At 41.2% G+C, this 26,523-nt stretch overlaps 1 protein-coding gene across 4 annotated transcripts in view; it reads right to left on the bottom strand.

Annotated features, from left to right (window-relative positions):
• Window positions 1–3,735: 3,735 nt before the first annotated feature.
• Window positions 3,736–26,523, bottom strand: part of LOC119661795 (homeobox protein aristaless) — a 167,720-nt gene continuing 144,932 nt past the window's right edge. For all 4 annotated transcript variants that reach the window (XM_038071280.1, XM_038046468.1, XM_038046467.1 and 1 more), the window contains 2 exons: window positions 9,157–9,425; window positions 3,736–4,330 (listed from right to left, as the gene is read on the bottom strand). In XM_038071280.1, coding sequence (XP_037927208.1) covers window positions 3,964–4,330; window positions 9,157–9,425 — 636 coding nt within the window. In that variant the 3' untranslated portion in view covers window positions 3,736–3,963. The remainder of the gene's footprint in view (window positions 4,331–9,156; window positions 9,426–26,523) is intronic.

Genomic DNA, 26,523 nt, shown 5'->3' with positions numbered 1-26,523 from the left:
TCCGCCGTATAGCACAACGTTTACAAGCCACGCGATAAATGGAAGTAAAGCTCGTAGCTGGCAGAACGTGGTCAACGGGGTGAATGAGGACCTGTGGGGACGTGGTTATAAGCTTTTCATCTGGAAAATCGGGGCTCTGCGGAAGTCCTACATACTAAGTACCGATCAGGTGGACTGCATTGTATGGGCATTATTCCCCAGACATACGTACGGATTGATGTCAGTAGCGCGGAAAAGTCGAGGATTGTCCTCTTTTTACAATGAGAGAGCTCGAAAAAGCGGTTCTCACCATAAAAAATAAGAAGGCTCCAGGTCCTGATTTTATTCCGGAGGAAGTTTAGAAGCTGGTGTTTCGCCAACGGGCAGAATTGCTACTTGGGGCGTTCAACGCTTGTTTGAAGGAGGGCATTTTTCCTTGTCGTTTTAAGGTAGTGAAACTCGTACTGTTTAGCAAGGGAAAAGGGGGCCCGCGGCTGGAGTTTCGGCCTTGAGTCGGCTAATGGCGAATGTTGGGGACCTTATATATACTAGGAAATGTCTCCTTATGGGAGCAACGCAGTTGGCTCTGCTCTATGAGGCGGAGGTATGGGCTGATGCCCTTGACAAGGAGGTAAGCGCCCTGCTCAAGTGCAGAGACGGAGAGCTTTGCGAGAACCATCTGCTTATTGCACTGTCTCAGAACCGGCCGTGATGATGATCACGGGAGTGATCCTCGTTGTCCTCTTTGCCAAGGAGCGTATAGCTATCTATAGCCGTAACGGCGAAGTCGAGGCGAGAGGTGGTAGTGCGTGAAGAACGTCAGCGCACTCTTACCGAGTGGCAACGCTCTTGGCAAAGTGACCAACAGGCAGGTGGACTGCGGCTCATCGATAATTTAGATCTGTGGCTGTGGCGAAGAAGACTGAACTCGCACCGCGGAGCGGAGCGTGTTCAATCTGTTCCCTCATGGTCCACCTTCGTACTATTCCCGCATTCCTTGATGACGTATGCGTTGTCCCATGTAATGCTGTGCCCTTCCTCTATGATGTGACGTACCTGGCCGTTTCCGTTTCTCCCTCGTGCTCTCCCCAAGGTCCCGAAACCAGTCTACTCGTTGGTCCTATATAGCTCTTCTCGCAATCTGCATGCGTCAGTTTATGTATTCCTCTGGATTCGTGTTTTAATTTGCTGTCATTGGGGGATCCTATCGTGCTTTGGAGATGTTGCATCCTACTCGATGGCACTATGTCGATCTTTAACCCTTTTTGCTTTTTCAATTTTTTCCTCATGAGGCTTTCCATAATTGATGTTTGGAAACCGTTCTTTACTCCGGTGCATATTATATACTTCTTATCATTTAAAAATCTTCCAACAATGAGAGGCACGATAAAGAATCTTTGAATCATTGCAAGGAACAGGGTCATTTTAAGTGAATGAGAAGGGTTCCAATTTTTCGGAATCGTTCACCTGATTTTTAGACTTTCTGCAAATATCAAAATAGGTCCCCTTTTCCGCTCTAACAATCCTTAAATCAAGAAATGGGAGTTCTCCCATGTTTTCTATCTCCACTGTCAATATTAAATTCGGACCTCCAGCATCTTCTCCACTTTGTCTTAATGGGGAGTGGTGAAAATGTTAACCTCTTGTAGATCTTCCTTCTAAATGCCAGGTAGCTCTCTGTCGTGCATAGCCACTCCTCGAGATAAAGAAGTGCCCCCTTCACCGGAATACTTGGAAAAAAGACCTCGACGTCAAATAACACTAGCTGTTCATTCGGTGTCGTGAATTACACATCCTTTAGCTACCTGATGAGATTCTCTCTACTCCAATAGTTTCCATCGCTGTTTTGCTATTCGTTATGCTCTATCCAGATTTACCGTACGCTAAATACTTTTAACGATAATATGTACTTGTTGTGACGGAGTGATCCTGAAAGTTAACGATAACCTTGCCTGTCATTTGGACGTCGAACTCATCTCAACTATAACTTTTTACTAGGAGTTCATACAGCTCCAAACTAGTATTTTACAAATCTCCTTCAGGAAGATTTTCACGCTATCATTAGGAGGTCTTCTATCCAACTATTAGGACCCAGAAGGAGAAGATAGTACTTTACCGAATACCTACCTGAACGATTTAGCTCAATGTTCTACCCTTCTAAAGCTCGTATTGCCGTTACCCTTATTTAGATCCTAGTTGAAGTAACCTGCGTAAATTAACATATTTACGATTTGGTTCGAATTTTCGTGTTGATATGTATACAGTTTGAGGGTTTCTTTTGGTTTGATGATTGTATTCCTCTTGTATACAACATCCTATAAAGCGTTCATTACTGACTTTTGCGATCACCATTCTATAAGCTCAAATATCATTTGCTACAAGATGCATAATGTGCTAATTGCTAGGCTTTGCTTCCGGTTGTTTCCTTGAAATTCCTCCCTGTAGATGATATGACATATGCTCATGTTTGATGATCCGATTTAGAGGCAGATTTCTTCTGCCTTTTCTTGCTTTACACACTGCTTTTAGTGAATCCTCCTTTCAGGTCAAAGCCCGTCTGCAAATATTGTAGCCATTTCCACATAACGAATTCTTCTTCTTTTTTTTCAGCTTTTTTCCCGTTCACGAGCGGGGTTGGCTCGTCGTGATCGGTTTCGCCATTTGACTTCATCGAATGCCCGATCTGGGTGCAATCTTCAGGCTTTAAATCCCCATCCAACGTATCAAGCCCACCATTGTTTCGGCCTGCGTTTTGGTCGTTTACCATCGACTTCGTTGTACAGACCAATCTTGGCAAGTCAATTCTCGTTAGCACGAATTACATGATCATACCATCGAAGACGCCTCTCTCGCAACTTTTCCACGATCGGTGCAACCCCATAACGATCGGTGCAACCCCATAACGATCACGGATCAAAACGTGTCACGTCACTAATCCAACGTAACATCTTCGTCTCCATTACCGCAAGACGTCGTTCATTGTCTTTTATAGTTGGTCAACACTCAGAACCATAGAGAGCGACAGGACGGATGACATTGGAGTAAATTTTAGATTTAAGATGTTCGTTGATACGTCGATTACAAAGAACACCAATTGTGGAACGCCACTTTATTCAGGTTCCATTAACGTGTGAAGCAATTTCATAACGCAGTTCTCCATTGGCTGATAGCGTTGACCTGAGTTATTTAAATCGCTCAGTTCTGGGCAGATCACTGCCGCTGACAGTAAGTGTGCCTGTTTCATGGGGATCGGTTATCAAAAATTCAGTTTTGTTTAGATTCAATCTGAGACCATTTTTGGAAAAGTTACTCGAGATAATTTTTGCTATCAGATGTCCCCTATAACCAACTAAATAGAATACAATAACCACACTGCCTTTTTGCTGTAATGGGACATCCGTCGCAAGTGCATCTGATTATCCACAAGGGTGTACATCGGGCGTACTAATAACTAACTGGGTAATTGTATTTCCATTTCTCCTGTTGATTGCTTTTACCCTACTATGGACTTCGAGACAATTGCTTGGAAGGGGAAACTAAACACTTCTGAACAAATGTTGGAATCCTCTATGAGATACGAATGATATATTAAAGTCCATATCCTGTAAAAATCGATCTACTTAGCTTCATCAATGTTGGACACGTCGCATTTTGTACTCACAAAAATCTTGGCAAATCCTTTATTGTCATGTAACCTTCAGGGACCTCCCTGACTTGGAAGGACAATACCGTAAAAAAATAAAAGATTAATTTTTAAATAAACATTTTTATTTTCACAAAAGTACATACAATTCCGTTGTACTACAAGAAGTAAAAATTGAGCACAATATTTAAGGCTTTTCAAGTCTAGGCTACGAATTTCATTTGCACAATTTCTGCACAACAGTACAGTAGGTAGCCATCACAGTCACATACCACTGGTATTATTATTGTTTTCAGGTTTTACTTTGAAATTTAAAAGCCTAAAGTGTGTTTCCTTGAGAACTAGCTAATTATGTCGCCTCCGTGGCCATTTTGTCGAAGCATCTCCAGCTTCATCTCGTGCTCACGCGCCTTCAATCGTAGGGCTGCAATCGATGACGATCGGCGATCTTCGGGAGGCGTTGTAGAACCAGGTGTTGTAGGTGCCGATGGTGCGGCTATTGGATGATTAGCGGCTGCAATAGTTGGCGATACTGGGGGCGAACTCACAACATTCGGAATAAATTCAACTCCCACAGGGGGTTTTTGTTGTACCGGGGGTTGCACAGGAGGACGCTGAGCCGCCGAAATATTAGCCAATAACGATTGGAAGGAGGTGGATGGATACATGGAACTCATCCCAGTTGCTAGTACGTGTGGAGGCGGCGCTCTGTAAGAGAATTGGAGAAAAAGAAAAATTAGCTTTAGTATAATTGTGAAATAGTTTTAATACTTAATAGCATATATTTGACTCCTGAAATAAGAATTCTTCCTCGGTAAAGCTCGTTTTGAAAGCTATGTCTATCTAAATCTACATTATCCATTTAACATAAAGATTCTTTAGAAAGGAAACCTATCCGAAGAAATTCGAAATTACATGCGACGCAACACTTAACAAAAAATCATCATTAACATGAATGGGAACCTGTGAAAACCATAAACAATTGGAAACAATGGCGAAGTTTATCCAATATTTTAGCAGACACAGGGGGAGTAACAGCTAATTTTTGTCTTTCCACATGGAACAGAGTCTGATGAATTCAAAATTATTTATGAACCATTTCTACTTTATGCGTTTCTCGGTGTGCACACCGTCCTATTCCAATAAATTTTGTAGACTATGGTCCAGCTGTGACAGAAAAAAGAACTTAGCTCAACCACCAAATATTTATAATAAATATCGGAATTTTATGGAACAGAATAAAATCGATGAGAAATCTTGGTGTGGAAGCGTTGAAATTATATGCCGTTTTTAAGAACAACAGAATTTCAGTTAAGAAGACACATTGCAAATTGGATTTGCTAATTTGAGAACTTTCTCAAATATGATTATTACAGTTTTTGAGGTGCAAGTACGGGTGGTTACATAGTATATTTTTCGTAAAGTATAAAGATGAGAAACAGGAAGATAGCCAATCAAGATATGTAACGGTCTATGGCAAGTTAAGGAAACAAGGGAACCGTAATTCGAAAGTTAACTTGCAGATATAAGTGTATAAACATCGTTTGTAAAATAAAAACAACATTTCGGAGTTACGTTCACAATCATTTCGAGCATTTTTCAGTAATATCCCGTCACTCGTACAGGGAGCAACCTCACTAGGGGCGGAAGTTTCACCAACAAGTCAGCAGGATGCAGCCTTATACACTTCGATGCTCATCCTGCCGAGACAAATAGGGAAATCTAATTTACGACAGAATAGGCATATTGGAGCAATGGGTTGAGTATTTTGATGAACTGTTCAACAACCAAAATATCGGTGAGTTGGAGGTCCCACCAACTGAAGACGACTGCCACCACCAAGTATAGAAGAAACAGTTCGGGCAATTCACAGGCTTTAAAATCATAAATCGCAAGGAGCCGATGGAATTATAACCGAACTGGTTAAATATATAGGCGAAGAACTACACCAAACGACTCATGAACTTATGTTTAAGCTGTGGGACAGCAAATTAATGCCTGCCGATTGACAGCGAGGCACTATCTGTCCCATACATAACAAATCGCGAAACCAGAAGCTAGACGCTTCAGTTATAAATATTTTGTTTTTCCTATCTGAGGAATGAGGGGTGCATGACAGTTCCGTGTGTCCATAGTTAAAAATTACATTCCCTCTATTTTTTCAAAAGCCATTTACACAAATAATTTGATCCGGAAAGCACTGTACTGATGATAGTAAGAGTTCAATATTATTAGCAAATGTGAAGAAGTTAAGCTACAACAGATACAAAGAAAGGGGGAAAAGTCGATTCTTCATGAGTGAAATTTTAATATTTTACTCGAATGTCAATTATTCTCGTTAATTATGACGGCAGCATCTTATTTGCATGGCTATAACTTTGACACTGATAGTCGGATTTCCATGAAGTTTGGCATGCATATGCGTGATACTGTCCTTTGTGCCTCTGCCGCAAAATTTAGTACTTCTAGGATGAACTTCAGACAATTTCTAAAAGTTGGTAATATAATATTAATAAGTTTATTTAAGCAGATATCGGAATGGGCCATATTTTGAGGCCTAAATTTCATATAAGCGCACCACCCTGTTTTCTTTCAAACTTATGGGTTGGGTAGTTTTTGAAAATGAGTCCTGTGTCCCCTAAGTTTGCACACTTTGACTCGTTACTCGCGCACTTTACAATCCACGTCAAAAATAATGTCAGTTTTGAAAAGTGCTACTACTACTTTCATTTGATACGTCAAATGGCCCCATGTGGTGAACATTTTTGCTATATCCTCCCTTTGCATGTATGGGGTGCCTCCTTTAAATTCCAAGTAAATTTTTGTATTTATGATATGAGGAGCGACGAGTGCAGCGCAAAATTCCATTGCCCTCTATTTTTTAGAAGGCGATTTAAATAAATCATTTGATGTAACGCCCTGTATTGATAATAGTCAACCTCATACGCTCACACTCTGAGTTTAATGTTATTTGCAAATGCGAAGAATTTAATCTACAACAGATACAACAAAAATAGTTATCGGTCCGATGCTTGTAGTTCTTCTACTTCATAGCTTAAGTCCTGAGGCAGAGAGTAAGTAGCTCATGAAATACGTATATACAAACTATTCAAATATATTGTAGTAGGAGAAGCAACCTAGTTTTATTTTTTTAGATACAACCATTCGGGAAACCGGAAGCTTCAGGTACGAAACGATTTGTGTATTTCTTATATTATGACATTTGAGTGTGCACTTGTCCCATTAGTATGTAGCACGTAATATATGCATACATGATGTGAGAATATCCACTTTCGCGTGATATTGACATTCATAGTCTTCAATTTGCAAAGAAGTGACCGCTTTGACATATTATAAATTTGTTAGTAATAATGCGATTTCCACCAGACTTGGCAGAATCATACTATGCCATGTTACAGCCTACATTCCCTACATAGCCTACATTTCGTGAGGCTAAAATTAACTTAAGGTGGGTTTGCAGCCGATAACTAACTTTATTTGAAGGGATATATATATAGTGACAGCCTCTTCATTTTCTTCAGATTTTTCGGTTGAACAGTTTTTGAGAATAGGTCCGTTAAAGAAATGATCACTTTCAACCCCCGTCACTCCCCACCTTTTCAACAAATGTCAAAACTAAGACCGCCTTCGAAAAGTACTATTCGAGATTTTTCATTTGATACCCCTCATATATTTGGTGAAAAGAAAATTAACACCCCCTTTTTTATGTATGAGGACCTCCCCTTGGATGTATAAGGATGTGACTCACTGTACGCGTGAGCGTTCACAGTTTTCACCTTACTACCGAATTTGATGTCAATCACTCGAACCGCCTCCGAGAAAAATGCATGTGACGGACAGACAGACAGACACGAAACCGGTTTTAATAAGGTTTTGTTTTATACGGGTTCAGATTTCACCTAAACGCACTTTTCTGATTTTCTTCGGATTTTTGGGTTAGTCAGTATTCGAAAATGAATCCTGTCTCACTTTAAGTCCGTACATTTTGACTCCTTACTCGCGCACTTTACAATATACGCCAAAACTAATGTTAGTTTCGAAAAGTAAGATATCCCACACAGCCATAACCGGTGAAAAAGATTTTAAATCCCCCCTTTGCACGTATGGGGAGCCCCCTTTAAAATCCACTTAAATTTATGTCACTCGCTGTATGCATGGGCAGAAAGCTGTTTTGGAGAAAAGTGCGTGTGACAGACAGACAGGCAGACAGACGGTGAATCGATTTTAATAACAATAAGGTTTTGTTTTACGCAGCATCTTTAAAAAAATGTTGCAGTGCTAGAACCTTTTCTAAACCTTTTCTAAAGAACGAAGCATTAACCATCAGCTGTCAAACCACATGTGACTAGCATCTAGCTAGCTTTAAAAGTCGAGACAAGATTTCGCAATTTTCCTTGCTAAGAACCCCTCTCCGAGGAATACATGAGGACCGGCAAGATCATTGTCTTGTACAGTAAGAGCTTTGACCCTATGATGAGACGTTTCGAGCGGAACAGTTTTTCTAAGCTCAAATAGGCTCTGTTGGCTGACAACAACCGTGCGCGTACTTCCTCATCGTAGCTGTTATCGGTTGTGATTTTCGACCCTAGATAGGAAAAATTATCAACGGTCTCAAAGCTGTATTCTCCTATCTTTATTTTTCCTGTTTGATCAGTGCGGTTTAATGTTGTTGGTTGGCTCGTTTTCAGTGCTGACGTTGCCACCACATATTTTGTGTTGCCTTCATTGATGTGCAGGACAAGATCTCGCGCCAATCGCCGCCTGCTCGATCTGGATGAAGGCAGTTTGTACGTCTCGGGTGGTTCTTCCCATGATGTCGATATCGTCAGCATAGGCCAGCAGTTGGGTATACTTAAAGAGGATGGTGCCCCTTGCAATTGGTCAGGGTCAGCCTAGTCAGTCTTATTAATTTCCTCGGGATACCGAATTCTCTCACCTGTACAGTTTTACGCTGGCTATGTTATCATAGGCGGCTTTAAAGTCGATGAATAGATGGTGTAACTGTTGTCCATATTCCAACAGTTTTTCCATCGCTTACCGCAGAGAGAAAATCTGATCTGTTGCTCTTTGGTATGGGCCAATAATATTATGGGCGTATGGGGCTATCCGGCCTAATAAGATAGCGGAGAATATCTTATAGATAGTACTCAGCTACGTGATACCTCAATAATCAAACAAATAACTGAATTTAATGTCTTTATATTTAAATAGGTGTGTATGTGTATATGCCCAGTATATTTCCATCAGGTCTGAGATGTAATAAATCTAGTTACTTAGTTTGAAGCAACATTTGGAGAAATAGAAATGTTGCCCATCGAAACTATTGAAGCTTCCTAATTGCTTTTAATGCTATCTGATATCTGTATTGCTGGAGAAAAATAGGCGAACTAATATTTTGCAATCTGTTGGATATATGTAGGCCCACAGATTAACTGCATGGGGTCAGTATACGATTAAAAGCAACCCTCCCATGTATAGGCCCCTTTGCGTTAAATTCATATTACTAATCATACCTGTGAAATTGGTTAAAATAAGCCGGCGGCAAAACCGAACCACCTGCTATGTGAGGATAACGAAAAGCCGCCAGGCTTGCAGCGGCCGCATCGAATGGTTTCCTCAAATTAAATCCAAGATGTGTGAATGGGTTCGGTGGAAGCGCTGATCCGACCACAGTAGCGGACTGGATTCCTCCTCCGCTTGGCAAATATGGATTGTAAGGATGCGCCTGGGGTCCAACCTTCTCTTGTTTACGCCACTTGGCACGCCGATTCTGGAACCAAACCTGCAACGAAAACGTGAGACGCAAGGTTAGAATGGAAAGAAAAAGAAAATTTCCTGTTTTGGTTTGTATTAATTTCATTTGCTCTTGTCCGTTCGCAAATGATACGCCGTGGAAACGTAATGGTGAATAATGGCAGTAATTTTCAATATTAAATTTGTTTCTAGAAATTATCGAGTGTTACAGTGATACTGCGCCTGACCATGGGCTACGAGTGCAGCTCGTTGCATTCAAGAGCCGCCGCAAACGGACCAGCCAGTCGGCCCGCAAGAATCAACATCGCAATCCGCACGCATTCCAACCGTCATTTCGACGATTCCACGAATTAAATTACCACTGCAGCAGCAATGGTCAGTTAAAGTAATTTTACAAGAGCGAAACTAAACATGGGAGCGATAATTGAAACGAATGCGTCATAATAAATTGCGTTATTGACATGATGCTCGAAAGGAGGTTGCCTTAATGCCTGTGCTGAATATGGAAATCGGATTACTGCCAGGATTTTTCGAATCCCTAAAGATACTTCACGTAATGGGAAGATTTCCCAGCCGAGACCGAACTTTTGCCATTTGTGAGATTGCAGCCTGGATATTTCGAAACTCTGAGTTGTATAACCCAGTATAGCCTCTCGCTATTTTAATATGAAGCTTGATGAAACCTCGTAGTTTCGTAAATGTGTAGTTATAAGTGGAAGTTATAGTGTTGGCAATATACTGCCATCATTTATATGCGGAGCACTTACAATGATATGCTCACTTTCATTACCCCCTTCGTACTACCTTAGAGCAGTTTTTAAAGTTTTGTGTAAACACAAAACCTTATTAAAATTGGTTTACTGTCTGTCTGTCCGTCTGTCCGTCACATAAATTTTTCTCGGAGACGGTTGTAGCGATTAACACCAAATTTGGTAGAAAGGTGGGAACTGTGAACGCTCACGCATATAGTGAGTAACATCCTTTTGCGTTGAATTTAAGGGGGGGGGGTCCCCATACATGCAAATATAGTCACGTGGGGTATCAAATTAAAAGTCTCGGTTAATACTTTTCGAAGCTGGTCTTAGTTTTGACACTTGTTGGAAAGGTGGGGAGTGCGGCGAGTTGAAAGTGATCATTGCTTTAACGAACCCATTCTCAGAAACTACTGAACCGAAAAATTTGAAAAAAATAAAGAGCCTGCCACTATATGGTGCCTAGGCTACGAAGCACCCTCCATACCGATACCTGTTCAAATAAAGTCAATAATAGTACATTACCATAATTTTTAGTAAATGACAGGAAAATCCCCTTTAAGTTCACCCTAGAATCACGAAATTTTGCAGAAATGTAAGCATAGAGCAGCATGATACTGTCAAATTCAGTGGAAATCGCATTATTACTAACACAGTTATACTAGGTCAAATCGCTTCTGTGCAAATTGAAGACTTTGAATGTCAATATCATCTGAAAATGGATATTTTCACATAATATATTACGTCCTACATTACTAATGGAACAAATGCACACTCAAATCTCTTTATAAAAGAAATACACAAAACCTTTCATACCTGAAGCGCCCAGCTTCCGGTTTCCCGACTTGTTTTAATCTAGATAAACTCCAAAACATACTGAATCATTTGTGGGCAAGTTTTCCTATAATTCATTGCATCACTCGCTTGTGCTTCACTTTTTAAGGTTGTATGCAATCCACTCTCGTGTAATCGTTTCACACGATCACTATTTATTTGGACTTCAAAAAATAACGAAAAAGTTGACTGACGGTTTCGTCCAGGGCAGAGGAAACTCATCAGGCGCTGCCTCACCTCTGTCCTGAGAGCAGCGAGACCGAAAGTAACGACTTTTTCATTCTTTTTTGAAAGAGGAAGTAAGCTGCTTCCCAAGTGGTCTGGTGCGGACTCAGGATTCCCAGCATCCTCAACAAAAATTTACTTCGACCTGGTTTAGGTCTGGACTTATGACGAATCTCACTTGAATATAATTCGTACCCATTACGTGTTTGCGATTATATTTAAGTGGAGCGATTTCCATCTGTCGTTACTTTCGGTCATGGTGCTCCCAGGGTAGAGGTGAGGCAGCCTCTGCCCTCTGCCCCGTCAGTCAACTTTTTCGTTCTTTTTTGAAAACTTGGGTTTAACTAAAAAAAGAGGAGCCCGTGAACTACAAAAGAGGAAGTAAGTTGCTTCCCAAGTAGTCCGGTCCGTCACTCATTTGGACTTACTAACAAAAGATTTGATGGAAATGTTAGGAATAAGAGATAAATGGAGGAGTTCTCAAAAGTGAACAGTTAAATTAATTTGAAAAATGCACACTTAAATTATTATTAATCAATAATTCTAATATGGCCTTAGTACAGTGTATATACAGTATAGTTGGGGTTACTCCACTATGCTAAATCCTACCTGATCCCTGTTGGTGATAGGTTCTGCGACAGGCCGACCATGAAAACGTATTCAATCTTGTAATAGAAACAAAAAAAATGTTACCTCGAAAGGTGTCCAATTCAGTCAATTTAGCTCCAACCCTGACGACAAATGAGCGAGGGGTCTTGACGCGTGGACGGCAAAATAATCCGAGTTACACAAATCAGTAAGACGAAAGAACTTGCCAAAGCTGGGTCAGAGGAGGTTCATCGATATGTTCACCCTGCAGGAAACTCAAAGGATGTCAACGCTAAAGCGGTAAAAAGCTCTACTTTAGCAGCATACTCATTCGATATGTTGTCGTTTTCCGTAACGCCATAAACGTTAATGAAATTCGCTATTATAAAAAGATGCCTTCTGGCAATTATTCAACATGTCATAGTCATTCGGAGGACTAGCCATGTACTTCATAGCGATGCACGCGAAGAGGCCGACGGCACTCCTTGCCATGGGCTTAATGGCTTTGGAGGTACAATGGGGCGAGCGCATAGTCAATTTTGCTGACATTCACGGTGCTGTAATTGCCTGTACGTGGTGAAACCTCGAAACGCTTCTATCGCAGGTTTTTCGTCAATAAAACGCTAACTAATTGACAAGATTGTGAACCGGAAAGCAAAACATTGCGAATACCTTGACGATAAACTGGATTTTCGGGACGGTAACATAGATCTCTATCGAGTTGTTAAAAGCTGACACCAATACACACAGGATTTCGAACACTTCGATTGAATTAATGACAAGAACAATACTTTGCTTATGGATCACCAACGTATATCTGGAACACTTCGTGGAAGAGAACAATTTGTTCATCTACCATTGCCACAAGCACTGCCAAGATAAAGAATTTGAAGACGCAGTGAAATCGAAGGAAGCAATAAGATCTCACGTCGTAGCTGAGCTCTGAAAAGCGAAGAGCTTAAATCTAGCACTCTGGCTTAGTTCTTCAATTGTGTTTTTGACAATATATGATTTCCAAGAAAATAATTCTTATTTTTATTCAGCCCTTGTCCCGTTCACAGGGGGTCGATTGATTTGCAAGGAAGCACAACCGTTCCAATGTAGAAATGCTGTCCAAGAGAATGCTCCAAGTACCATCCCAGACAGGAAATATTAGTGTCAGTACCAGCGACCTATTCACATCTGAAGATTTGGGTAACCCAGGTCATTGCCGTCAGAAAAAGACAGGCTGTGCTATGAAATTCCGTCATCCATTAATGCAATTTATATGCAACTTAACGAAATAGCGACAGACCCAAATATATCTATCTATGATTCTGGGTACTGGCAGTCTAGTAGACAATGAACGGCGCCTCGCGGCAATGGAAGCGAATGTGTAGCATTGAATCCGTAGCGAAACATGTTATAATCAAGTCCTAAATGAGGATATGCGAGATGGATGTGGAATCATGGAAAAATTGGGGGAAACACTCCAGAACATCCCGGTTTTACGCCAAGGTCCACCAATTCGATATTCCTAAAAGCTGTCTGATGTCTTGACCTACGCCATCGCTCCATCGCAGGGTCTGAATCGTCATCTTTTTCTGCCATAGATATTGCCCTTATAAACTTTCCGAGCTGGATCATCCTCATCCATACGGATTAAGTGACCCGTCCACCGCAACCTATTGAGCCATCTTTTATCCACTACTTGACGGTCATGGTATCGCTCATAGATTTCGTCGTTATGTAGGCTACGGAATCGTTCATCCTTATGCATTTGGGCCAAAATTTTTTCGAAGGATTGTTCTCTCGAACGCGGCCAAGAGTTCGCAATTTTTCTTGCTAAGAACCGAAGTCTCCGAGGAATACATAAGGACTGGCAAGATCAGTCGTATACAGTAAGAGCTTTGATTCTATGGTGAGCCGTTTCGAGCGATACAGCTTTCTTGTAAACTGAAATAAGCTATTTGGCTGCCAACAACCGGGGGGATGCGGGGATTTCATCGTCGTAGCTGTTATTATTTGTTGGTCACATATTTCAAATCGATGTCCATTGTAATAGGTGAAGAATCGTGACGCAAAGGCCGAAGCGCCAAATAATCCTTTCGCCGTGCCGACTGCGTATCATCGAATATATTTTTCTGCAGAGCTGTACTTACGTGAGGTTCGAACTCCGCTGGTACTTCTTCATTTTCTTAAGCCTTCGTCCCGCTCACAAATGGGGTCGTCTCGCCATGATCGGTTTCGCAATTTTATTTTATCAAATGCCCGATCTGGATGCAATCTCGAGGCTTTTAAATCCCCATCCAGCCTATCAAGCCACCGTTCGTTCGGCCGGCCTTTTGGTTGTTTACCATCGACTTCGAATTTCAGACTAATCTTGGCAAGTGCATTCTCCTTAGCGTGAATTACATGACCATACCATCGAAGCCGCCTCTCTCGCGATTTTTCCACTATCGGTGCAACTCCATATCGATCGCAGATATCCTCATTTCGGATGTGATCAAAACGTGTCACGCCACTAGTCCAATACAACATCTTCGTCTCCATCACCACAAGACGCCGCTCATTGTCTCTTATAGTTGACCAATACTCTGAACCATAGTTCGTTGATACGTCGATCACAAAGAACACCAGTTGTCGAACGCCACATAGCGCAGTTCTCCATTGGCTGATAGCGTTGACCCGAGATATTTGAATCGCTCAGTTCTCGGCAGGTCACTGCCGCTAACCGTGGTTGTGCCTGTTTCATGAGGATCGATCGTCAAAAAATCAGTTTTATTCAGATTCAATCTGAGACCATTTTTGAACAAGTTGCTCGAGATAATTTTTGCTATTAGATGCTAGGAAATTTTGCATAAAATTTGCATAAAGCAGTGCATAGGGCACTGGACGTTGGATGTCCCGTGTGACGGTGTCCATAACAAGAATAATGAGGAGTGGTGAGAGGGCGCTTCTTTGATGAACACCAACAGGGACAGGAAGAAGTTTTGATACACCCGCAACATTTCGAACTTTACTTTTCGGATCGTAGTAGACCAATTGAACCCAGCCCACGAGCTGTTCTGGCACTAAGAGTTGTCGAAGAGCATACCAGATTAGTTCGGTACACGGTGAAAAGCTTTCTCTAGGTTCAGAAATGCAATGTAAAGGGGGCTTCTCACGGTGTTTCTCCATGAGTAACCGCGTAGCGTGTATTGCGTCAGTAGTTCCACAGTTCTTGACAAATCCGGCTTGATTCATTGTTATCACCGATTTCGCGAATACGGTTGTCAAGAATGCGTTCAAAAATTTTCATGGTATGGAATAGTGACCGGATCGGACGGTAATTTTAGCATTCTGCTGGACTACCTTTCTTTTTCCATATTGAAACAGTGGTACTTTTTTGCCAGTCAGATGGTATTCTACGTTCCTGAATAATCCGATTAAAGAGCCACATTGTTGGGTGGTCCAAGCTCTTCCAGAGCTCAGATGCGAAGTCATCAGGTCCTGTGGCTTTCCCCGATTTCATTCGTTTTATTGACTCCTCAACTTCAGTTGCGCTGACAGGTGGAACTGCTCCAAATGTCGGCAGTGATTTATCCTAAAGATTTTTGTAATGGTCCGCTCGGGTGACAGCGATCACTTTCCTTGCTTTCCGGTTGGCATTCCTATAAATTTGCCAATTGGCCAGTGTTTAATCGTCGAAAAAATTTTCACAGACCTTCATTTCAACATCGTCATTCCAAAGCCAAGTATCTCGGTTTTATGTACCGCTTACCTGACTTGGTGACCCCGAGGATAGCAGAGGCCGCTTTGTGGATCGTTCATTTGGTTCCACGATTCTTCCACATTCGTAATGGTTAGTAATCGCGTAAGTGAGATCATTTCTTCTTTGTTCTCACGAAATCGCCACCATTTAATGCGCGGCGAGCTGATGCGTTCCTCACGCTGTTTTATCGGTGGCTTAATTCGTGGGACGGCAATCAGCGGCCGATGTTGAGGTGCGGTGGTCTCGTAGGGAACGGCTTTTTAATCAGTGACATTGGTAAAATGTCGGCGATTTTCGTTTTACTGTTCCCACCATAAAATGCAAGAAGATGCGACAATCGTTTGATGAACCCGGTTTTCATAAGCACAAGGTTATAGGTGTTCGCAAAATCGATTGCACGCTTCAAACCCCTTTCCTCCATGGCACGTGTTGCCGCCTGCCTTTTCACCCACATGACCATTCAGGTCGCCGGCAATAATAATATAGTCGTCAGCAGGCACATGACAAGTCTTTTCATCGGGAAGTTGCCGGAAGGCATCTTTCTCGGCATCAGGTCGCCCTGTCTGTGGTGCGTACGCGGTGAAGAAGTGAACAGTGAGATCAGCTGATATAATGGTCAGCTTCGTCAGCTGATCATCAAATCGTTCGACTTCTTTAATGGCATCACGGAAACCCTCTGAGATGCCAAAGCCAACCCCATTGTGAGTGTGTGGGTTACCAAAATAGACGAGTTTATAACCATTTTTACCGCGTTCGCATTCAATGTCGCAGCTTTTGGCACCAGACCATCAGAGCGCAGATATCAATACGCCTTTTCTGAAGGACTCTTGCGAGTTCCTCGGTCTTTCCAGTTAGGGTGCCAACATTTAGCATGCAGACGCGTATTTGTTTTGTTCGGACTAACTTACGTCCTAACGCCGTCTATGTGTCAAGAATCCATCCCCATTTCTCGACAAGACAGGGGACCCGCCCTGCGGCGTCGACTGAGGTGGACGCCCTAGTACTTTTCCGAGGTTTATTACTCGATCTGATCATCTTGTTTCTAACGACATTGGATGCATTTCCTTGGTCGGCCTGTCGCGGGACCAGTCACGAAGAGAGACCAGGTAGGATTAGCATAATGGAGTAACTCCAACTATACTTTATTTCTCTCTTCCGTACAAAGTACGCTTCCTCAACCCCTCCTCCTTTACCTGGGCTTCGGATCATCATACTAAGTTAATGGCATGGCGGAGTTCCGAACACCGCTGGTGATATTTGCTACTTTCTACTTCTTTAGGCTTATAATTATTCTACCATCTCATAATCGCACGATTTCTCCAATTATTTCTCAAATTTGTTATCGTTTATAGCATTTAGCAAACTTTTACTATTCCCATACGTTATTACCCGTTGAGGCAATTCAATTCCGTAATATTTAAACTATTATAAGGGCAAAAATTTAATACAGAAATACTTTGAAAGTTGATTTGCTATGGAAGAAATATCCAGGATAATTTAGTTCGGCAGATAATTTCAGGAGCAACGGCATAAATGATGAACGATTTTTATATTAAAAACATGACGATTTTATATTAAAAACATGACGATCATTTCATCAGCGCCGGCAATTTCATAACTGCCATTTTTCGTCCCACTTTGTGATCAGCCTCCCGCAATTACTTTTTTAATTTTATAGAAATGTGCAATAATGCATGACACGCAAAACTGCAGCTGAAAAACGATTTGGAACCCGTAGCCTGGGACCAGGCAAGCGGCATACTCTGCGCACAGGCCGAGCAGGAATTTGAGCCCGAAGCGAGCCGGACAATGATGACGGGCTGTAATTAAGCACCCCTCGACTGCCCTTCAATGAAAACAATCATTAGCTAAGTGTACTTCCCACACATAATCTCATTACTCAAATGCAAGGAAAAACTATGTTAATACATAAACATGTGTCTAAATATTGATTTAGGCAAATAAACAGGGTCTGCGTCCGAACTCCAGGCCGAGTTGAATCGGTGGATCTAGTAGGCGCTCTCCATAGTTTCGGGCACTAAGTGCCACCCGCTGGTACCAATTAAATGGTTCAGAACACATCGAGCCATTTGAATTCAGAGCCTGAGTTCCGAGCCGGATAATTCTAGGTTTCGATATCACACAGTTTTTCTACATGACCAAACACGCTCCCTGCACTGCGCTCCTTCCAATTTCAAGGCAAGTGCACAGGTATCCCAGGTAAGCACGGCACAGCCGTGTACACACGGACACGTATCCTATCTGAACATTTGATGAAAGTGGCGTGGCGTTTGTGTTTCTGTTTCTTCATTTTCAAGTCAAATAAATGTTTTTGTCTGTCCGACTGTCGGCTAAACTGTCGGACGAACTAATCAGTGACACGCATGACATGCTTCACAGGAACAGTGTTTATAGGTAAAAATGTATGGAATCGACTTGTTCCCAGTATCTTAACCTGCAACTTCTTCCCATCTGCAGCGTGTTTGTATACGTAAACATATTTTTATGTTTGTGAATGTAACCATTCATTCTTTAGATGGTCAATGAGCAGAGCTTCCATACCTTTTAACCCAGTTTTGACGCTAAAGGGAACGTGGCCGAGGAAGCTTAAATAACAGGAAACGCAGGGCTTGTACAAAAAATGCCACCTTGTTAAAACTTTGACTACATCCCTCACTTTATATATTGGAACTGTGAATTTTACCCGTTGTTTTAAATGTTAGGCAATATGAAGGTCTCATCCTGCAGGACCATAGCCCTAATTCAGAAAGAGGTACCTATTCCAATCTTTGCCCTGTGAATAAAAACGTGCTTCTAAACCATTACACACACTTTTAGCAGAGATTTGCCGGAGAGTAACTTAATACTTTCCTCACTAATTCGAAATGAATTAAAGTATCACTCTCATTGTCCTACGTTAGAAAGGTTGGTCCACACTCAATCAATCAATCAATCAATTTTATATGTATATGTTACCTCTAATTCAACTGAATCAAATCCTCCTACACTCAAGTCTATTATACCCTAAAATTAGAGCTCGTTTGCGAAACTCGGGAGACTATGTCCTTGCCGGCATTAGAACTCAATTTACCTAAGATTTTAATAAAACAGCGCGATGTGTGTGTAAATATGGGGACAGTAAAGTTTTTTAATTGCCGAAGTGCCTAGACCTCACAATTGCCAGATATGAAGCTCTCTACGCGGAACTAGACGGAAGGAGAAGGAAAATTTGCTAATGCCCGAGTTAGATGGCCAATTGATGCAGACAATTAAGAGGAAAAATTTTGTCAACAGCTACAGAATGACTCTCACAAGGATAATTCGAGGATGAAGGCTGGAGAGATGCCGAATGAAAACCCTATCGAGATCAAAACTGAAAGGCAGCAGCCAACAAGAAGATGGACTAATGTTTAATGTCAGAGGAAGATTGATAATCTGGCAGTGGAAGGAGGTTCCAAATTAGGAGCACGTCAAGAAGGTAAGGGTATATTGGTACTGGTGAAATGGTTTTTCGGCTGATACCAGTTCCAGTATGCAGCCTGATTACGTCCCTTTAACATGACAACAATCCGTAGTTAGCATATTGAAAACTATTGTCCATGATCAAATCGATCCAATCTATCGTGAAGTGCGAAATTCGCGCCGTCATCCGCTATCTCGTTGCGAAGAAGAAAGGTCCAATAAGGTTAAAACTGTTTATGGGCGTTGCCCACTGCACACATGTAACTAAAAACTCAACAGTGCCATCACACCTTCTCATCCACAGCTTAAAAATAAAACCCCAATTTTCACAAAAAAATCGTGGCATCCGTGTTTTGAGATCATAGACGCGTACTTTTGATTGAATATTTGGCTCAGGGGGAGACCATCAACACAGCAAGGTGCTGTGAGGCCTTAAAAAAGTTGAAAGGGCGATTCGTAACAAAAGGGAGGACATGTTGACAAAGAGAGTCTTCTAACTTGAGCGTTTTGATAACCATGCCCTCACTTTAACGATTTTCAACGAATAAGAAAAATTAGTGATTGATATAAAATTGGTCCCCTGCAATGACTATGTCAAAAAATAATTTACAGATGAGCAAATGTAACCTTTTTTTTAAAAAAAAAATATGCGTTTTAAAAGATTTTGAATTGATATAATGGAGTGCATTACAGACTAAATTACTACGATAAACCGCCAATCCACAAAAACAGTAACTGTAAACTGGAACAATTTTCAAAAACAACCTTTTGGCAGTAGTGGCTCAGTGCTTTGGGTAGGACAGGTCAGTTCGCCGCGAGGTAATTTGGAACAAATTTGATAGTATGTCAAAAGTTGTCACAATCCAATGTAAAAATAAATTAAAGAAGTCGGCAAGCCGATGGTGAAGCTGCACCCTTCAAATATGAATGGTTTTGTGCATTTCTTTTATAAAGACATTTGAGTGTGCATTTGTCCCATTAGTACGTGTCACGTAAAATATGCATATATTATGTGAAAATATCCATATTCAGGTGATATTGACATTTAAAGCCTTGAATTTGACCTGTTATAACTTTTTTAGTAATAGTGTGATTTCCAACAGACTTGGTAGAATTATGCTCTATGTTATACCCTATATTGCTGTAATTTCGTGGTGCTAGAAGAGACTTAAATGGGGTTTTGCAGCCAATTACTAAAAATTATAGCAATATACTATTATTAACCTTATTTGAACATATGTATATCAGTATTAGACAAAACAGTGGCAGCCTCTTGTTTTTTTGCAGATTTTTCGGTCCGGTAGTTTCTGAGAATGGGTCTGTTAAAGAAAAGATTAATTTCCGCGCATTCAAGGTTCCTGCAACAACATGCATCGTCAATGGATTGTAAATGGATACACAATGACCTTGCCGTAAAAAGGTTAACCACACTTTGTCCTTTTGGATGAAAAAGACCTTGTAAATTGGCCAGGGAAGGCGCCAACACTATAATGATTAACCCAACTCGATTGATTATCTAAAAGATGGGAGACTATTAGCGTGAAATTTCGTAATGAACGAGCATCTGGAATAGGTTGCAACCCCCGGAAAAGGCAAGATTATGTTGACGACATAACATTCATCTATAGTAGCAAGTATGTTACAGAATCTTTCACTGAAGCAAAAGAGCAAAAAAGTTATTGTGGATAACGCATGTCAGCAGCATACGTAAAAAAGCTACACTAATTATTTGCAGATCAGCTACAGATAAAAAGTGGCAGTACATCAACAGAATTCCAATTTAACAGGAGATTGTAAATTCGAAGGAATAATAGGAAAGGTTACGGGGTATGATTCAAATAGACAAGAAAAGATAACCTGACCAGGACCCCTACCGATAAAGGGGTAAATGTAGAAATGCTTGGACCAAAAAAAAATATTTTTAACTGATGAGTGAACATACAAATACATTTCAAGCGGAAACAGATGCCACCAACAGGTGCGCTCAGTTCAGTTTTCAATGGAAGCAGAACTCTGAAAGCAGCTAGCCAGCAGTCATTAATCCAGCTAGGTACTTTGAGAAGCTAAATACGCTCGGCTTCTAGAATAGCACCAAGACACTCTAGGTTCGGGGACCTATTGAAATAGACCCCAACGACGCAATAGAAAAGCCCGCGAAGCAGCCTTTAAAACCCCCATATACATCATGAAGCAATGATCAGCACTCAGAAATAGAAAAATGCATCTGTGTTTCTATGAAAGCAATAATGCAGTGCTCAGATATTGGCACCACCCTAACATTTTTGTCGGTTTATTCTGATTCTGCTAGATATACACAACGTCCTATTTCTTGATTAAATAATCCGTAATGAGGGGCGGGTTAGTTGATTATAAGCGTGTCAATCTTGCCTTTAAATTTCGGTTCGTCATGAATGCTTGTGGTCGGCTTTGTGGTGTTCCGCTCAAGGAGGGTATCATTTTCAGAGCAGCGCGATAATAATAAAACTGAAAATGAAATTCATTCATGTGGAAAGTAATATATCGAGACATATTTGCGCACTGTTCTAATAGAAGCCTAAATTTTTGCTTTATTTGCTGATTACTTGTATTTTTTGCCTGTCACCTAGTGAGGTAAAACTCTGGCACTTTAACCTAGGATGCATACAAGGGACATTAGAAACACTTTAATCTAAAGTATATACTAAATGCGCATGTTTGATTAATAAAAATACAAGCACTTAATTCAGGAATAGATCAAATTGCGTTGCATGGAAATTAACCGAAATATTCGCCGGGCAGAACAAAAACTTTGGCTGTAATCTTAATAGAAAATGTGGTTTAACGGTGTTTCTAGCGAACAAGTAGAAACATTTAAACACAACACCATCTCCGTCCATAGTAGTAGTTTTTATTTGCAACTACCTCTACGTCACTAGTAGTAGCTTTTATTTTGCAAATACGGATATTTCCGGAATAAATTATTGCCTTCTTCAGTGCCGAGTTTCTACTGGCAGATGTTAACAATAAAGTCCAATTTCCAGCCAGTAGACACCCGGCACTGAAGAAGGCAATAATTTATTTCGGAAATATCCGTATTTGCAAAATAAAAGCTACTACTAGTGACGTAGAGGTAGTGGTGTTTCAATTCTGTAATCTTAATCTTGCAATGCAGATGAAAGTTTGGATTGGCAGAAAGTCATCTTCCATGAAACCACGTTGGGCGCTACTTACAAGTTGCAACAAAGTCCGAACTAATGGCATTCTATCTTTTATAGATCCTTTAATTTGGAATATGAAACTTAAACAGAAGTTACCATGTATTATTCAAATCACTTAAAATCCTTAAATCTGTATGGTAGTTGCTGAAAGATTTGAAAATTTGCTCAGTATGAATGAATGTGGTATATACCAGCCCATAGCCAGGTAAGGAACCCCTGAATGCAGTGCACAGCCATTGCCACCTTTGCACCACTGTCCATGCTGTTACTGCTGCTACTATTGCTGATTCCTTGATCGACTCATGAACCCCATTAATGATAGACAGTACCTGGTGTCGGCTTTTTTACGATCACTAATTTGACGACACGCAACAATGAATCGAATACAAAAAGCCAACCGTACAACAGCCAATTTCATCTGTTTATTCATTGTATGCCTGAGTATGGAGACAAATAAAATAATGGGTAGTTCTAATCATTTGGTCAAATTAATTTCTGTTTGTTAAAGGGTGACTGAACGTGATTCTTAGCGACATTGTATCCTTGCTAACACATGTTGAGGGAGCAGGCCCAGTGTATCAGGAGTAGTGAAAGTGAAATAACTTTAATTGGAAGGACTCGCCATGACGAGATGAATGACTTCTTAAAGTTGTTTGAGAGAGATACATATGTAAGCTACGTATGCTCATATTTGGCTATGAAGAGTGCGTCGTAGAAGCTTCAGTTTGATGGGTGGTAACCCAATAATTTTTCATGGTGCTCTGCGATTCTAGACACATAATAATGTCATTCCACTCACAGTGAATTTAAATGTTCTTTTCGAAATTTGAAATCACAAAGGCAGACATTTTGAGTTTCCAGCGGCTGAAAAAAGTGTAGGGTATTCGGGTGCTTGAACACCCATGAGAGGAACAAATATTTGCGTTAAGAGGCCGCGTTTTGAATTCAATTGGATGCACAACTTGCCATTCCTCTCATACAGGAAAAAATTAGAGGCATTGTAAAGTATAATAGTTTAGTGGAGGACGCTTGTTTTTAGATTTAATTTGATTACTTCATCAAACTGCCTTCATATACCCTTGCTTTGTGCTTCTTTTCGACGCTGTTGAGCCTATGAATTCGTAGCCCTCTTACACATGGTAAATTTTGGTGCTGTTTCGCGTGTGGCAGGCGGAAATCTGTCCAGTCTTAACGAGACCGTAGGGGCTGAACGCAACTTGTTGTCTCTTACGTCAAACGGATCCGCTGCTGTCGATCCCCAAGTTTCAATTTTGCTCTATCGTCGTGATATATATTTAATATAATATGAGAGAGCAATAATATCACCAGTACAGAGGCGTACAAGCGGGTGTCGACGGAACACTTCAGTAGAGGTTGGTTGCTGATGGGCGCCACGATCAATTTCGCCATTATCTTCAGCCTTTATCCCGTACGGAAACGGGATCGGCTCGTTGTGATCGGTTGCGTCGTTTGATTTTCTCAAAAGACTTGATGTAGATGCAGTCGCGAGGCTTTCAGATCAACATCAGCAAGCCACGGTTGCCTCGGCCAACCTATTGGTCTTTTCCCATTGACTTCCAAGTTCAGACCAATCCTGGTAAATGATACCATAGCATCGAAGATGCCTCTCTTCCAACTTTTCCACAATTGGTGCAGCCCCATATCAATCGTGAATACCCTCATTTCGGATGAAAGTCCTGGGGATTTAACATGAGTACCTGCCGTGTAGGCATAATCCCACGGTCTTCTTCGAACACGGATTGGTTTTGGGACCACAATCAGAGCCCCGCCATGCAAGCAGAGCGGTCCTGGTTTATACTAAGTGCAGGCTCAGCATTCATACCAGTGGATGCGAGGCCTATCTAACACCTCTGCCGCAAATAAGGGGTACGGCACCCGAGTTGTACAACGCAACTCCACGCTTGAGCTCCGAGGAGCTCTGCCTACGATGTAGGCATAACCACAACCACCATGAAATACCCACTAGGGGCTAACCGCAAATAACCGGGCGAGAACGCATCCTCCAGGAATTCTGCTGGAACATTGCTCGCAGAGGGCCATCCCGGCTCCCATGGTACCAGTAACCTCCGGTGAGGCTTCGTGGCCGAAGCCACTTCAGATGAGTCCCTTGCAGACTCGGGTCTGATCCCCCTCCTCGAGTATGTGAGGACGACCCTCATTTCGCATGTGACATGGCGTATTACGCTACTGGTCTAGCGTATCATCTTCGTCTCCATTAGCACGAGACGCTGTTCATTGTCTGTTATAGTCGGCCAACACTTAGAACCATAGAGGGCAACAGTGCGGAGGTTCTTGGATACGTTGATCACAAAGAACACCACTCAGGTTGCATTAATACGTAAAGCAATAGAGATATTTAAATCGCTCAGTTCTGCTACTGACAGCAATAATGCCTGCTTCATTAGGAGCGGTTGTCAAAAATTCAGCTTTGGTTTGAGATGCCAGGAAACCTCATCTGCATAAACCACTGTATAGGGCGCTGGACGTTTGATGTTCCGTGTAGCAGTGTCAATAAAAAGAGCAAACAGGAGTGGTGAGAGGGAGTTTCCTTGATCAACACCGATAGCACCACGAAGCGGCTTTGATATGCCCACCTTTACTTTTTCGATTGGGGTAGAACAAATGAACCCAGCTCATGAATTCTTCTGATACTAGATGTTTCCAATGAAGATTTTATTCATTAAGGGAATCTCGTAAGGCCTGCAGATGTGCAGAATGTGCTCAGGTGGTAGTTCACACAGCTCTTTTGAAACCAAACTAACAAATTTGTACCGCTGAAAGAGTTCAATGTCAAGCATACTGTATGAGGAAATCTTTGTAGCAAACTTGATCACATATCCAGAGAATAACATACTTTCTGATCGACTGCTGCAGTAAAATACAAGATCTTACCGTTTTCCGAGTGATGCAATGAAACTTCCCTGGAATTTATTAGCAATAAGCATGCTTGTTAAAGAAGGACATATTACACAGAAAGCTTCCATGATATGGTGCAAGCACACGTTATGTTAGCTTGAAATACAGCAACCTTTGTTGACAAACCACAATCTTCTAAAGTTAGTCTCTTCAGATCTGCAATGATCGCTAAGTGAAGTGCAAAAATTCACCAGTAGACATCTAGCCCAATTGAAAAGTACACAATGCAAAGAGGACTGTATACCGCAAGAAACGCAGGTTGAAAAAAGTTGATTTCATTAACCAACTAAATTTAAAATGAAAATGGAATTATGTATGCTATTTATTATTAAGTTGGCATCTACTTGCAGATCACGATGAATCGTTTGAATAAAATAAAACATGTTTATTAAAAAAATATACTAATCGCGACCAATATTGATTGCACATCAAACTACCTCCGAGGCTTCTAAGCCCCTTGTCCGAGCACTCTTCATCATTATCAAGCATCCACCTCCACTTACTAATTATATGTTAAGATAACACTTATGAACACTGAAACAACGTTCGAAAAATGAAAATCCGAACAAGGACAAGAAAAAAGGCAGATGAAGATAAAGAATTGCATGTTCCAGCCAACTAACTCCCTGTGAATGGGAAGGCACTTTGTGATCTTAATGGATGTCGAACACCATTTACAAGATAAAACAATTTTCGTTGGAGTGATATCGGGGCTGCAGCTATGTTAATTTCATTGATTTATCTTGTCGGACAGGATGCTGTAGATTTAATATAGAGTCGGTTAGGGCTCAGCTTGCGACGTTGGCTGGCCATATCAAGGGGACTGAATTCTTGTTTCTCGGCAGCAGCATCACCATTATAGTCGAGGGTTTCTGCTCTTATTTTCCTTCCCATTCTTTGTTTTTCAATATTGGAAGTGGATTAGTTTTGGAAAAATTTTATCAGAAAGGCATAATGGAATAATGTGGATTCAAATTATTTCATGAATAGCATTGATTATTTTGATTCTGATGTAATCAAATACGGAGCAAAGTCTGCAAGGAAGTAAGAAGTTTGCAGTTGAGGGAATTTCGGAAATCCGATTGAATTCACTCAATAAAAGCAACAGAACTAACGGAGAAAATTAAATATGTACATGTATGGGCAGAGTTCACCTGAAAACCCCCAAACTCATTGATAAGAGATAAGTGGCGCTAAAATTAAGATACATGGTCCAGATGAGCGAATACGTTAAGCTTGGATGATATTTAAGGTACCTTGTTCAGATCCGATATTGGCATATGGAAACCGAATAAAAGGTATCACGACCTCAGCATATTTAACAACATTCCCAGCACGAACACCCTTTCCGATTGACCTGATAATCCGAAAAGTGTGCTATTTCAAAAACATTCTCCG

The sequence above is a fragment of the Hermetia illucens genome, chromosome 1 (genome assembly GCF_905115235.1).
Source record: "Hermetia illucens chromosome 1, iHerIll2.2.curated.20191125, whole genome shotgun sequence".
Lineage (NCBI taxonomy): Eukaryota > Metazoa > Arthropoda > Insecta > Diptera > Stratiomyidae > Hermetia > Hermetia illucens.
The sequence above is the reverse complement of the archived record's forward strand: the minus strand, read 5'-3'. Positions and strand labels throughout refer to the sequence as shown.